Genomic DNA, 15,274 nt, shown 5'->3' with positions numbered 1-15,274 from the left:
TTATTTTATGTGACAGATAAATCTAAATACAAAAAAATAAATAAGATAAAGATTAGACAGCGCTGTGTAATGCCTCCTGAAAATTGTTATTTGTTATCGTAGCTCTGACATGGACTTAAGCAACAGTTACATACTGTAATAACTGGGATGGCAATTCATTGAAACAAATAAAGTCCTTTGTTGTTTTACTCCAGAAAATGTAATTATCTTCATTGTCACCGCAGCATTCCTTGGATGTTTCTTAAACACACTCATCTGGCCTGATGTCAGCTGCCTGAACCAGATGGAGTCTGAACTCAGAGCCAAGTGGTAAATGAGCTGCTCTGCTGCTATTGATTTTATGTTGGAGTGGATTGTGGGGGTCATTGTCTTCAATTAAGCCATACCGCACTGGTAAATGATGCAAGATTTGGCCTTTGACCTTTGCACCTGTCCTCAGCTTTTGTCCATTTTCATTTAAACTGTCACTTGGCAGCAAATACACAGGCAGAAGTTGAGGCAGTGCAGCCATACGATGAATGTTTAAGTTTGAATTTGCACTTAAAAGTAAAAATTTAAACTGATTGATAAACAATTAAATGTGACATTTTTTCCCCCCAACATTTTCATTTAGCGACTGATATTATATCAGTCACTCTGGCTGAACCCAATGAGGAATATTGTAATAGATAATAACAGCAGCCCAGCCTGTTTTAGCACATAGGCTACACCTATATGAATTATACAGCAAGAATGTGAAATAATATTATTTAAAATCAAATTTAAATATGACCTAAAATTACTTAAGATGGCATTATCTTTGATTTTGCTGTAAATGTATTTTCTTAATTTGTGATAGTGAGGCCAATGGATATTTGCCACATTTGTCCATCAAGGCGCAATGGGTAAATTAATAAACTAGAAGAGTTGCATTAAGTTATTCCATATTTCAGTTTTATTTTGAAATTCAAAATAAGCACAAAATAATCACAAATGACTTCAGCTGTTCAAAAAGAGGGCACGTGAACAATATCAGGTCACTCTCTTTTTTATAATTTATCACTGTTATCAATATCATCATGCAGTTTTTTTCACGTCATTTTCTTGTGTTTTTACAAAATGAAGTGTACTGTATGACACAATCCTCCACATATCAGTGTAACATTTAACAGGCCAGAGATCATTTGTAACTTACAAAAGTAAACAACTTTTTTTTTTTTTTTTTTTAGCTTTTTTTTTTCTGCCTGTTCTCAGCCTGAACACGTTGCTGCTCTTCAGTTGGACGAGCACATTTGACCTCTTCTGAACATGCGTGACTGCTCGTTGATTAAACTTAAATAATTTCATTTAATCATGCAGGTCTGCCGAGAAGCGTGTGTGCGCGCGCGCGCGCGCGTGTGTGTGTGTGTGTGTGTGTGTGTTGAGTGGCGTCGTGTTCCCGCGTAGCTTTGAAGGCTAAACTCCCACGCGGCGTGTTATCAGACGTGGTGCGGCCCGAGGCGCAGGACGGAGAAAGCCCTGCGGTGTTTGCGCAGCAGCAGTCGGATCTTGTCGTCGTCTGAGTCCGGGTCCAGGGGCTTGTTGTACTCCTCGTCCTCCACCTCGTTCTCGGAGGCCTCCCCGCCCTGCCCCGCGTGGCTGGCCTGCGTGGAGCTGGGCTCCGAGGCGCTCTTCTTCCTCCACTTGGTACGTCGGTTCTGAAACCACACCTGAACACAACACAACACAGTTTTGCTTTCACTGTCAGTGACTGATGAGAAATGTCCCGTGTATCAGGTGCATAGAGGCTGCAAACTGAGATGATCTATGACCCCGTTTCTGAGTGATGGTGAGTGACCTGCTGTTGACCTCCTTATAATTAGGATGAGAAGTTTGTCTTTTCTACTCCACTTCTAAGTAGATTAAGTAGACCAATTAAATGGGCAAAATAAACTCACATTTTTTAATACCTTCCTAAACATGACATAGCAGATACAAGGCTTTCCTGCACAGAAAATCATAAGGTACAACAAAAACAGCATGAACATAAATTAATTAATTAATAATAATAATTAAAAAAGTCAAAAATGCCATAAAATTTACCTTGACTTGTGATTCAGTCATCCCCAGAGAATAAGCCAGTCTCGCTCTCTCAGGCCCGGCCAAGTATTTGGTCTGTTCAAATGTTTTCTCCAGAGCAAATATCTGATGTCCGCTAAATGTTGGTCTGGTGTGTTTCTTCCTGCCGGACATTTCTCCAAGAGGACCACTACCTAAACAATATCAAAGCAGAAAACATTAAAAACATAAAACAGCTTTCATACACTTGAAGATTTACCACAGGAAAAAAGGAGTGTCAAAAGTTTTTTTTTTTTTTTTTTTTTTAATTTAGACATAGTGTGACATTTTTATTCTACAGTCACAAACTGAATTTGCAGCTCATAAGCTGTGTTAGACTGAATGGATTGAATATTATTAGAGCTAAATATCATGTGCTGTATTATCTATATTAATAAACATGATAAACACAGAAAATGCACAACTAAAAGTGACATTTAATAAATATATTTGACTGCATGTTTGACACAATTCATTTAGCAGCTGTTTTTTGTTTTAGATTCAACGTCTTTAATAAACCTTAGCTATAATGACTTAAAGCTATTAAAACACTGATTTGTCATCAAGTGCAACATGACTGTTATTCAGTCAAATACAAAGGTCAAATCTAAAAGTGAGGCAGACACTGGGGAGTTGTGATGTAGTGATGGGCTGGATGCTGAGCCTGGTCTGCAGCGCTCACACTCACTGTTGGTGCACTGCTGCCTCCCTCCTCTCCAGTCACAGCTGCTCTCAGCCCAGCAGCTCACTCCCCGAGCCTTCGTGGGGCACTCAGCGCCCGGCTTGGAGAAGCCGCCCAGCGAGGAGTTGTAGTCTCGGTTATAGTACATGGACGTGCTGGTGACGGAGGGGCCGAACCCCCCCATGGTTGAGTATCCCGACAGCAGGGTGGTGGTGCCCGTGGAGCCCACCCCCACCATGGAGCGGCTCAGGATGTCGCTGATGCCGTGAGGCGTCCCTGGCTGCAGATGGCTGTTCAGGCCCGGGTTGAGCTTGTAGAAGGAGTTTGGCACCGAGTACTGGCACATCGGCGCCTTGAGGTCCGAGGGGAACTGGTTGAGGCTGTTGTTGAACAGGAAAGACCCCTGGATGTTTGGATCCATGTGAAGTTTGTAACTCTGCCTCCAGGTCTCAGTCAGACATCCAGTAAGATCCAGGCAGGAAAGAACCTCTGATGGGCCCGCGAGAAGTTCTCTCACCCACAAGTGATGTCTGGATCTGGCACCACGCACCAGATATACAAATAATTAAGCGCAGTAATGGCAGTTTTGTCTCTGGTGTATGCCAGAGTTGCTACCACATCTGTAGCAGCAGTTTAACGCTTCACTGTCGCCTTTCACCTCTTCTCAGCCACAAGGTGGTGTGTGATAGCTCCATAGCTGAAGTTTTGGTTCAGCCCTCCGGACACAGATGTTAGTTTGCTCCTAAAGACATTTGCCTCCTGGCGGCTCTCCCCTCAGAAATCATAAATAAGCAGTATGTGGAAATGGAGTGGCACCTTGATAAAGATAGGCCACATTAGAATGCAGCCAGGGATTGGCCTGGGTCTCACTGCTTTAATGCTGTCCTATTGGCTCGTCGCTGAGAGCCAAGCCTTTTATTGGAAGGCAGCAGATTAATAGTTTTTTGAACAGGTGGAGTGGGAACAAGTTGATTTTTTGATGGCCTGCCATGTCTGACCAAGTGTGGTGGAGCTGAGGCAGCTGGAGTACACAGAGGAGGAGGAGGAGGAGGAGGAGGAGGAGGGTTGCTCTGTCTCTGGTTTAATCCCAGTGACATGAAAATGTGAAATAATATATATATTTTTTTTATTGTATGTAAAATAACATAATCCAACCAAAATAAAAATCTGCATTTATGCACCAGTTTATGGAGGATTAGTTAAAAGACTGTATCATTCAGTTCATTGATAAACAGTCTATGAGGATTTTAAGTGGTTATGGTTGTGCTTTTGGAAATACATATGTATAGTGTTCAGTCAAAGCACCATCCTCAATCAAACCTTATCTGAGCCCTGGTGATATAAAGAGTACAGATAATAAACAGTCCTTTGATCTCTGTTATATCTCATAGATCCAAAATGGTAATAAAGCACTTCCGACATTACCATTGTAAGATTAGAAGTACCTTGTAATATGACGGTGTTGTAAATGTGTATTGAACTAGCATTGGTTTTGTTTTTAAAAAGATATGATGATAAGTAGCCTATTAAGACAACATAAACGTTTTATTTTACAGTTTTAGAATTTAAAATATCTGTCCAAATTAAACAATAGCCTACTGATTGAAAAAATAAATGATCACAATTAATATGTAAGAGTAACATTTACAACTAATACATGGAGTGTATAATTGCTATTAGGAACATTGTCGTCATGTGTAGCATGGAAGCATTTGCATTATTTGAATATTTATGTATCTTTTCCAGAGAAGTTGTGGTTGTTCTGCTTCATTGTGTCTGTATTAACTGCCTAAAGGTGTTGACAGGTTTCTTCATGCTGCACATCAAATACTTTCAGTTTTACATTTTTAATCGTAGTTTGTTTTCAGACCTGTTGAACATGTGCTATAATTAACAAGGTGCTCTATCTACTGCACTTTGCTAATTTACAAACTGGCATGTTTGTGAAGCACAGGCTGTAGGATACTATTTTATTCTTATATGAAAAAAAGTAAACGCAAAAAGCAACAAACAAACAAGGGAAAAAAATACAATTCTTTATCCAATACATGTATATAAATCACCATTCATGTATGATGTAACATGTGGTAGAACACATACACTGCCTGAGTGGGCATTGTATGCATGCTTTGAAATGTAAGTGTGGTCAGCTGTGTCTTCCACGCTGGAATATCCTGGGAAAAATCATGGGTTTGTCAGTAACTTTCCAAGAGATGATGTCACCTTAGGTTTCTATTCATGTCCTCATCCTGTCACATGATCAGAGCTGCATGTGGCCAGAATGAGCACTTGTGTCCTGTAGAGGGCAACAAAGCGTATTTACATTATGGGTCATGGCATCACGATTTATAACTGAGTAAACTTGAGTAAACTCTCATGATTTACATGATTCACCCCTCAGACATGTATGAACCTTCTATCATTCCACAGAGTTATTCGGGGAAGTGATATGCAATATCTTTGGTACTTTCCATGATATGTTGACAATCAGGTGACTTTCTTACTGCTATGAGCTCATGTTGCATTGCATTTCTTAAGAGAATAATGTACTGAGGCTTTGAAAAAATGGCAAATAATTATTTCAGGAGAGAAGGAAAACATCCAAAATCTGGTCACTGTGCACAAAGTGTCAGTTTTTGGCATCTAAAAAGAAATGATATAGTAAACACATGCAGACACAGTGAACAGGTATAAGCCAGTTCCAGTAACCCCAACCCTAAAGTGTAATAAGTTACTAGTATAAAATGTAGGTTCAACCACATACAGAAATGTGATTAAAGCTGAGGGCATTTCTTATACATTGTCTGAAATACAGTAAGTAATGTTTATTTTTAATCAGTTTAATTTTGTACACAGGAATGTAAACATACACATGTGTCTGTTTGACCCTTGACCCTGACAGTTTATTATTGACATAGTCTGCACGGAAGTGAGACTCACATTTTACAGCTGGTTTTATGGATTTATGTTACACTATGCCCAGTTTCTTGTAAATGTGACTTCCATAGGAGAAGATGGAGTTAAATCTCCTCCTCAGGTCTTGGCTCCACCCTGCTTTAGGAAATTTACCAAAGCTTTGCTCCTCCCTTAAGGCCGCCTCTCTTCCTCTAAATGTGATGCATGGGGATGTTTGTGTTTTGAAATTGCACATGCCACATGTTTAAAACCAAGCTAACACTCCCACTTCAGGACAAATGAAGCAAGGTGCAGAAGTGAACACATCGTCTCTGAAGACACAAAGACACTTACAGGACTCTTCGTCAACATGGTTAGGGACAGGGACATGAGGAACTCAGGTGAGACATTCATCCTTTATCTTTCATCTTTACAGAGAATTAGTTTATTAACACACAGCTTTAATTATCAATATGATATGCTGTCAATCAAAATTTTGCATGCAACAAATCTTTTTTACCTTATATCTTCTTTTTAAACCTTTTATTACCTTGTTATACTTGCGAAAACCGTGTCACTCTCTGAGTTATCATTATTGAGATAGAAAACAGAGGCAGGTTCTTCATACTCCGGTCATTATCAGTACACTAAAACAGATGATTAGCAAATGAAGAAGAGGATTAGCATTTGGAAGTGGGGGGGATTTTATAATTTATTACTTTTTTATACTCTAAAGTGTAGGAGATGAACAGAAACCATAGGCTGTGGTTTACTTGAAACGTGCAGGTATGAGTAGAATGCTTTTCATACAGTAGCAGGTTAACAGTTCTACTATAGTTTATGAGTCACATATTGCTCTTGCATAGTCTCAATTATGACACCTCAAAAGCGAAAGTATGATCAGGATCAGGATAAACCTGTGGGAAATTTGTCTTTGACAGCAGTGCTATATAAACGGCAAGCACAATTATAACAGAAAACATTGGTCAAATAGGAACATTAAAAATAGCAGCAACACAAGAGAAACTAAAATGCCACAAATAATCACTTAAAGACAATCATTTGAAATAAATAACAATGAGCACCTGTCACTCTCAGTGTTACTGTTTAGAATTGTATAGTTGTGATATACATGATACAGTATAAATTCAGTGCTGTAGTAAAACATATGATCTAGTTGTTTAATCTCTGCCTTCCTGTTTGTTATTGTATGCTGTTGTTGTTGTGTAGATATAGCCCCCAAGTTTGAACTGAAAAGGAATTCACTGAAATATGTAAATATGATTGAACATCAAGATTCACAGTTTTGGTTTTGTTTTCTTGCAGCTGGTGAGCCACACTCCTGCAGCTCATTGTGCCTCGGCCCTCTGACCTTCCACAATAAGGCTGTGGGAAGCGCAGTCACCCTGAGAGAGGGCTGTCACATCGCAGAGAGGAGAGAGGGCACGTTCAGGAACGGCGTGGTGTTCAGCAACCGCCCCGTGAAGATCCACGAGAAGGTTCATCTCAGAGTGGAGAAAGATGTATTGCGGTGGACAGGAGGTCTGCGTGTGGGCTTCACCAATGTGCCGCCCTCAGCCAGATCCCTACCTCTGCCTTGTTTGGCCATCCCAAACCTCACTGACCGACCCGGGCACTGGGCTGCTCCTGTGCCTGAATACTACTGCCAAGCTGGTTCAGAGTTAAAGTTCTGGGTTTCAAGAGGTGGCAGCATATACGTCCAAACCAGCAACGAGAAACGCAAAGTACTAGAAGGAGTGGACCTCAGCCAGCCACTGTGGGCCATGATAGACATCTACGGACAGACAATCTCCATTTTCCTCCTGGGTAAATTTACTAACATAAACTAATGATGCACTGGTTTGAACGACTGCTTTAAAAAAAGATCAAATAATTTAACCTCTCTCTTTTTCATTGCTGCAGGATCACAGAAAACGATGGGGGTTTTCACCAAAAGATCCTGTCCTGCACCTGTACGTAGACGCCTCACCTCAACTGATGTTGAAAGCCTCAGCAGTTCAATGTCTGATCTCTCAGTCTTCAGTTTCGACATGAGCAACCCAGCAGGTTAGAAGAATCCTTCTGATCAAACTAGTTCTAATTGCATATTTGTGACCACAGAGGAGGAGGGTATCATTGTGTTTGTGTTGGAGTTGTCAGCTGCAATAAAGATTTCCTCTCTTCTGATTATAGAAACCCATTGTGTGGCGTGTTTGGATGAAGAGGTCGACATGGTTCTTCTGCCTTGTAGCCACCGGTGTTTATGTAAGAGCTGCTACCTCAGAGTCCTGGTGGAGTCTGGTACCTGCCCTCTGTGTCGAAAAGAGATGTGAGCACCATCAGTGGAGGGCAGACGTGTGCCTAAGCCCCAACACATCAGAAACGTATTGACTGACTGTTAAAAAATATATATATATACTATATAATAATATATAATGCTGTGAATGGCACCTTCCTGTGCAGAAAAGCTTGGAGTACGTCCACAGTGTCCCTCCCTGAAACCTAGTGCTGCTTTTCTCACTCTTTCTTCCTTGATAAGTGAATATTGTGCTGCTAATGAGGACAACCTGTGATATTTTTTGCACTTACCATAATGTTCAAATGTAAATAATGTAATATATTGTATTATATTTCCTCTCAGGGTTGTAAATCTTGTAATCTTTGTAAAGTTAAAGTTTGTATGAATATTATGTTTTGTATTGTTTAATTATGAAAATGTCTGTGAAAATAAACCCCGTAAACATCACGCAAGTCTACTTTCTACTAATTCAATTCCTTCCTTCCTACATCTATTCACTTATTAAGTTGATACTCATCCCTTAACATGATTTATTAAATGAGATTATTATAATTCATGAAAGAACATGACAATACAATTTCCATTCATGTTCCACTCACTGATTTGTTCAACATCGGATATTGTTTAGTTTTCTGTTCTGTTACAAGGTCATGAATGAAACCTTAAAATAAGAGGGTGTTACTGAGTAGATTTTGAAAATGCAATCTTGTTGATTTGTAATTTGGAAAATTAATGCAAGAGCAGCAATTGATATAAAATATCAATATCTGCAATGATCCCTACTGCAGATACACATCAGAGGAGTTTAAACCTGCAGCTGCCGATCCTTGTTCTTGTGACAGTTCACAAACATGTAAAACATGTTCAAATGTGAAAGTACAAACAAGAAAGCCAGCAACACTCGTGTCCTTCGTTACAAACTTTTAATACTCACTGATATGGGCACATGTGATGCGATGTGTTTGATCGTTCCTGTAATACAAGCTTATACACAGTTCTCGTACAAACTGTAATCTTTCAGTTAATAAATCTATTAAATGAAAAGTGCTAGACAAAAAGACCATTTTATTTTTTTCTGATTAGGTCTAGAATAATTCAGTCTCAGTTGAAGGATACAAAATCGGTTACCTCCGGACCTTTTTTTTTTTGAGAGTGCATGTTATCTTTCTTCATTAAATGTGAAAGTACAACATCAGCTAGTTTCATTATGACTTGTTCACAATCTTATCACTGTGAAGTGAATGATTAAAGACTAAAGACTAAACACAGTACAGTCACGTGCTTGCAGTTTGACCTTGGAAACCAAATGAAATTAGCACAAAAGCTTTTTGTAAATTATTTACTTAATGCAAAAGTGAAACAGTTCCACATGTGCACATATGTTTGTTTTTCTACTACATGAAGGTTTAAATATACATGTTGGATCTCTCCTACAGTTTGACGAACTGTGCAGATTTTTTGTGGTGGGTCTCCCTCATGTTTGCATATCTGCAACATGCATTCATGGAGTTTACACATTACATGACAAGCTGCAGCAGCTCTATTAGGTTACTTAACGTTTTGGTTATGCATCAAACTACATTTTTTTCATACATTATTTCTCTCTGACACTGAATGTGTCCCCATGTCCTGCCTCACTCGATGTTGACAGTTGCGTCAGTCTGGACTTGAATGAGCTGTCTTCATGAAAACAGACACATCTTTCACAATCACAATGTCAACTCTCAGCATTAACTGTTAAAGAGAAAATACTTCATGTATTTGTGTGTGTTGAGAGCAACAATTGCACACAGCACAACCTACTAACAGCAGTGGACCTCAGTCAGCTACTGTGGGCCACGGTAGACATTTATAGGCAGACATGCTCTATTTCCCTCCTGGGTAGGTTCACCGTCACCACTACTACCATGTTTACTTTACAGCCTGCTTTTCTTGTTGGTATGTAGGCTACTTGTTTGCAGAGTATTCAACATGCAGCAAAAGAAAAACATTTTTTAAAAAGATTGAATGATTTAACGCCACTTGTATTTTCTGCAACAAGCTCAGACTAAATGGGGTTGATTTGCACAAAAACATCCTGCTCTTGAATGCTACGCCTTACCTGAAGTTGATAAGCTCAACAAGATCAGCCCCATTTAGTCTGAACTTTGTCTGTATTATTAGTATTGTCTCCATGTTGTCCATGTGACCACCTGTGCAACTCATATGTGTACTGCCTCTATGCTGTCCATGCGTTCACCTGTGTCGTCCTATGTCCCAAGCTCCTCTTAAACTGTTGTGTAAAAAGGGACATGAACGACCCATTTATACGTCATTGTGTTTGAGTTGATGTTGTCAGCCTCGCAGTAAAGATTCCTCTCTTCTGATCATAGATGAACACTTTATGATGACCAGTGTCTGGTGTGTATGGAGGACAAGGACACCCACTAGTGATTATGTTGTACATGTTGTAGATGTTTATTGTTTGAGATGGTTTTGGGCCAGAATGTATGTAGGATTTTTCGCAGGCATGATGTGTGAAATGTGGATAGTTTGTGTATGTCACTTTCTGTGGTCTTCCAGCATTCTGCACCGTACAGTAGTGTCGACAATATACAGCTTTGGTATATCCTGAGTTTTATTTTAGTTTTGTATTGGCTTGATTTCCAGATTTGCTTTTAAGTTTTAAGATGCCATAACTTCTCATAATCTTCCAGAGACTATCACGATGGATGCTGTCAAAAACATCCATCAATGAAGTTGATGTAAAGCTGTCGTTACCATTCACTGCACTGCTCAGTGATGTTTCTGAGAGTGAAGATCTGGTCAACACATCCCTTTCCTTTCATAAAACCAGCTTGTTCATTTCTAAATGTTTTGTCGACATGATTTTGCTGAATATTCTTCTGGGAACAGAAAGAAGTGTAATGCCCCTCCAGTTGTTGCAGTCAGATAATGTGCCTTTCTTTGCAACGATCCTTTTGTCCAATCAGTTGGTATCTTCCCTTCCATCCAGATGTTGATGTACAGTGAAAGGAGGATGTTTGCAGCTACTTCTGTATCTGCTTTAAAGAGTTCTGCGTTTGGTGAGTTGGTACTGATGTCTAGGTCTTCTGAGGCTTCCTGTATTTCTAATGAGTGTATTGGGGGATCTCGGTTGAGGATCTCTTTAAAGTGTTCTGTCCAGTGAACTTCTTGTTCTTTGACCGGGGTAAGTAGTTGTCCTTGTTTACCTCTGGTATGCTCATTGTTTCTGATGGTTTAATCCCAGTGACATGAAAATGTGAATTAAAAAACAAAGCTGGGGCGGAGTTTAGCTCAGTTGGTAGAGCACCCGCCCCATGTGTTGAGGCTATAGTCCTCGCTGCAGGCGGCCCCGGTTCGAGTCCCGCGTCGGACGGCCCTATCCTGCATGTCATTCCCCCCATCTCTGCCTCCCATTTCCTGTCACACTCTCAACTGTCCTATCGAATAAAGGCATGAAAAGCCAAAAAATATACTTTAAAAAAAAACAAAGCTGATTTACATTATGGGTCATGGCTGACGATTTACAACTGAGTAAACTTGAGTAGACTCTCATCTTTTACATGATTCACCCCTCAGACATGTATGAACCTTCTATCATTCCACAGAGTTATTCGGGGAAGTGATATTCAATATCTTTAGTGGTACTTTCCATGATATGATATGATAATTGCACACTGTCCCTTAATAATCTAATCAGGTGACTTTCTTACTGCTAAAGTAAAATGAGGTCATGTTGCATTGCATTTCTTAAGAGAATAATGTACTGAGGCTTTGAAAAAATGGCAAACAATTTGTAGCGGACCCTTGGTTCCCAAAGAATGGAGGCGGAGAGCTCCATACGGGTGCATAAGTTTATTGCCCTCAATGTAGCACCGTGAAAACTATGAAATAGAGAAATATACAAAAAAAAATCACAAGAAGAAAAAGTTAAACACATTAAACACTTCACTTAGAATTTTCTCCAACACAGATATAATATTATATTAAAATATAATGTGAGCGGCATCACCCAAAACAAAAAATAAAACAAGACGTAAAAAATAAAGTAATAGCCCAAAATCGACATACTTTGTTCCACAAACCAAGGGAGCTAATGCAGGATGGAGGGTGCCATCTCTAATGTCTTTCTCCTAATAACAATAAAACAATACCAAACTATGAGGAGACCCGCACCAACACAAAGATTGTAAATAATTCTCCAAGGAAACTCACTCAAAGTGCCACAAAGTGCCACGAACATGGTCCAAACAAAAGGCCAGCCAGAGGAGAACAAAGGAAGAGATGATGGAGATGCGCACAGGTGAGCGCATAGACACACAGGAGGAGCTTACAGGTGACAATGGTCTCCTTCTTTTTATACCCTGCTCACCGGCCACTAGATGGCAGGATTTCACTGCCATTTACACAATTATTATATTCACAAAGAGATGCTTCAGGAGAGAAGGAAAACATCCAAAATCTGGTCACTGTGCACAAAGTGTCAGTTTTTGGCATCTAAAAAGAAAGTATATAGTAAACACATGCAGACACAGTGAACAGGTATATGTAAGCCAGTTCCAGTAACCCCTAACCCTAAAGTGTAATAAGTTATGTAGGCACAACCACATAGAGAAATGCAGTAATGTTTATTTTTAATCAGTTTAATTTTGTACACAGGAATGTAAACATACACATGTGTCTGTTTGACCCTTGACCCTGACAGTTTATTATTGACATAGTCTGCACGGAAGTGAGACTCACATTTTACAGCTGGTTTTATGGATTTATGTTACGCTTTGCCCAGTTTCTTGTAAATGTGACTTCCATAGGAGATGGAGTTAAAACTCCTCCTCAGGTCTTGGCTCCACCCTGCTTTAGGAAATTTACCAAAGCTTTTCTCCTCCCTTAAGGCCGCCTCTCTTCCTCTAAATGTGATGCATGGGGATGTTTGTGTTTTGAAATTGCACATGCCACTCCCACTTCAGGACAAATGAAGCAAGGTGCAGAAGTGAACAGATCTTCTCTGAAGACACAAAGACACATACAGGACTCCTCATCAACATGGTTAGGGACAGGGACATGAGGAACTCAGGTGAGACATTCATCCTTTATCTTTCATCTTTACAGAGAATTAGTTAATTAACATGCATCTTTAATTATCAATATGATATGCTGTCAATCAAAATTTTGCATGCAACACTTCTTTTTTTTTGTTTACCTTATATCTTCTTTTTTTAACCTTTTATTACCTTGTTATACATCTTTCAGTGAAAACCGTGTCACTCGCTCAGTTATCATTATTGAGATTCAAAACAGAGGCAGGTTCTTCATACTCCGGTCATTATCAGTACAGTAAAACAGATGATTAGCAAATGAAGAAGAGGATTAGCATTAGGAAGTGGAGGGGATTTCATAATTTATGACTTATACTGTAAAGTGTAGGAGATGAACAGAAACCATAGGCTGTGGTTTACTTGAAACGTGCAGGTATGAGTAGAATGCTTTTCATACAGTAGCAGGTTAACAGTTCTACTATAGTTTAGAAGTCACATATTGCTCTTGCAGAGTCTCAATGATGACACCTCAAAAGCGAAAGTATGATCAGGATAAACCTGCGGGAAATTTGTCTTGGACAGCAGTGCTATATAAACGTTTGATTTAAACTCTAATGTAAAAGTTGCCTTGTTGAAATAGTTTCTGGATTGATTGTTGTTTTTTTGTTTTTGTTTTTTCTCTCTCTTTACCTCTTTTTTTGTTTTGGTAAAAAGGGTAGGCATAATAAGCCTAGGCTTCAGCCTACACCTTTTCGATCAGCACCCCTCATCACATGTACAGTAAGCACTTGTGTACATTTAGTAAATTTTACCTGTGGAGAAGGGGGGGGGGGTAAAATGCTGATCGAATAAACTGAACTGAACTGAAACGGCAAGCACAATTATAACAGAAAACATTGGTCAAATAGGAACATTAAAAATAGCAGCAACACAAGAGAAACTAAAATGCCACAAATAATCACTTAAAGACAATCATTTGAAATAAATAACAATGAGCACCTGTCACTCTCAGTGTTACTGTTAACAATTTTATAGTTGTGATACAATATAAGTTCAGTGCTGTAGTATGATCTAGTCTGCCTTCCTGTTTGTTATTGTATGCTGTTGTTGTTGTGTAGATATAGCCCCCAAGTTTGAACTAAAAAATAATTAACTGAAATAGGTAAATATGATTGAACATCAACATCAAGATTCACAGTTTTGGTTTTGTTTTCTTGCAGCTGGTGAGCCACACTCCTGCAGCTCATTGTGCCTCGGCCCTCTGACCTTCCACAACAAGGCTGTGGGAAGCGCAGTCACCCTGAGAGAGGGCTGTCACATCGCAGAGAGGAGAGAGGGCACGTTCAAGAACGGCGTGGTGTTCAGCAACCGCCCCGTGAAGATCCACGAGAAGGTTCATCTCAGGGTGGAGAAAGATGTATTGCGGTGGACAGGAGGTCTGCATGTGGGCTTCACCAATGTGCCGCCCTCAGCCAGATCCCTACCTCTGCCTTGTTTGGCCATCCCAAACCTCACTGAGCAACCTGGGCACTGGGCTGCACCTGTGCATGAATACTACTGCCAAGCTGGTTCAGAGTTAAAGTTCTGGGTTTCAAAAGACGGCAGCATATACGTCCAAACCAGCAACGAGAAACGCGAAGTACTAGAAGGAGTGGACCTCAGCAAGCCACTGTGGGCCATGATAGACATCTACGGACAGACAAGCTCCATTTTCCTCCTGGGTAAATTTACTAACATAAACTAATGATGTACTGGTTTGAACGACTGCTTTAAATAAAGATCAAATAATTTAACCACTCTCTTTTTCATTGCTGCAGGATCACAGAAAACAATGGGGCCTTTCACCAGAAGATCCTGTCCTGCACCTGCACCTGCATCTGTACCTGTACCTGTACCTGCACCTGCATCTGTACCTGCACCTGTACCTGCATCTGTACCTGCACCTGCACCTGCACCTGTACCTACACCTGCACCTGCACCTGTACCTGCACCTGTACCTGCATCTGTACCTGCACCTGTACCTGCACCTGCATCTGTACCTGCACCTGCACCTGTACCTGCACCTGCACCTGCACCTGTACCTGCACCTGCACCTGCACCTGTACCTGCACCTGTACCTGTACCTGCACCTGCACCTGTACATAGACGCCTCACCTCAACTGATGTTGAAAGCCTCAGCAGTTCATTGGCTGATCTCTCAGTCTTCAGTTTCGACATGAGCGACCCAGCAGGTTAGAAGAATCCTTCTGGTCAAATTAGTTCTAATTGCATATTTGTGACCAC

At 40.2% G+C, this 15,274-nt stretch overlaps 3 protein-coding genes across 3 annotated transcripts in view; 2 read left to right on the top strand and 1 right to left on the bottom strand.

The window, feature by feature from the left end:
• Positions 1-943: 943 nt before the first annotated feature.
• Positions 944-3,775, bottom strand: nkx6-3 (NK6 homeobox 3). Its single transcript, XM_085787223.1, has 3 exons — positions 2,765-3,775; positions 2,062-2,231; positions 944-1,688 (listed from the first exon to the last, which is right to left on the bottom strand). Exons 1-3 carry the CDS (start codon positions 3,177-3,179, stop codon positions 1,458-1,460), a joined length of 816 nt encoding a protein of 271 aa, XP_085643349.1. The 5' UTR covers positions 3,180-3,775; the 3' UTR covers positions 944-1,457.
• On the top strand, positions 1,527-8,260 carry LOC146981731 (E3 ubiquitin-protein ligase NEURL3-like). Its single transcript, XM_085787224.1, has 6 exons — positions 1,527-1,665; positions 1,756-1,807; positions 5,948-6,054; positions 6,980-7,480; positions 7,577-7,720; positions 7,847-8,260. The coding sequence occupies exons 3-6, from the start codon at positions 6,024-6,026 to the stop codon at positions 7,984-7,986; spliced, it is 816 nt and encodes a 271-aa protein (XP_085643350.1). The 5' UTR covers positions 1,527-1,665; positions 1,756-1,807; positions 5,948-6,023; the 3' UTR covers positions 7,987-8,260.
• Positions 8,261-12,914: 4,654 nt separating this feature from the next.
• The window catches only part of LOC146981729 (uncharacterized), a 30,299-nt gene continuing 27,939 nt past the window's right edge, over positions 12,915-15,274 (top strand). Inside the window, exons 1-3 of the mRNA XM_085787222.1 lie at positions 12,915-13,029; positions 14,212-14,712; positions 14,809-15,222. Coding sequence (XP_085643348.1) covers positions 12,999-13,029; positions 14,212-14,712; positions 14,809-15,222 — 946 coding nt within the window. The 5' untranslated portion in view covers positions 12,915-12,998. The remainder of the gene's footprint in view (positions 13,030-14,211; positions 14,713-14,808; positions 15,223-15,274) is intronic.

This window comes from Trachurus japonicus, chromosome 9, assembly GCF_045865225.1.
Source record: "Trachurus japonicus isolate A0001 chromosome 9, Traja_1.0".
NCBI classification, from domain to species: domain Eukaryota; kingdom Metazoa; phylum Chordata; class Actinopteri; order Carangiformes; family Carangidae; genus Trachurus; species Trachurus japonicus.
This window is presented reverse-complemented; position numbering and strand designations above follow the sequence as displayed.

Bases quoted from the DNA above. Each gene is read 5' to 3' on its own strand.
- nkx6-3 (XM_085787223.1), bottom strand. From the start codon at position 3,179: ATGGATCCAAACATCCAGGGGTCTTTCCTGTTCAACAACAGCCTCAAC. The intron at 2,232-2,764 runs GTGAGTGTGAGC...GATATTGTTTAG, and splicing joins GAGGCAGCAGTGCACCAACA to GTAGTGGTCCTCTTGGAGAA. The intron at 1,689-2,061 runs GTAAATTTTATG...TGTTGTGTTCAG, and splicing joins TGACTGAATCACAAGTCAAG to GTGTGGTTTCAGAACCGACG.
- LOC146981731 (XM_085787224.1), top strand. From the start codon at position 6,024: ATGGTTAGGGACAGGGACATGAGGAACTCAG. The intron at 6,055-6,979 runs GTGAGACATTCA...GTTTTCTTGCAG, and splicing joins CAGGGACATGAGGAACTCAG to CTGGTGAGCCACACTCCTGC. The intron at 7,721-7,846 runs GTTAGAAGAATC...TTCTGATTATAG, and splicing joins CGACATGAGCAACCCAGCAG to AAACCCATTGTGTGGCGTGT.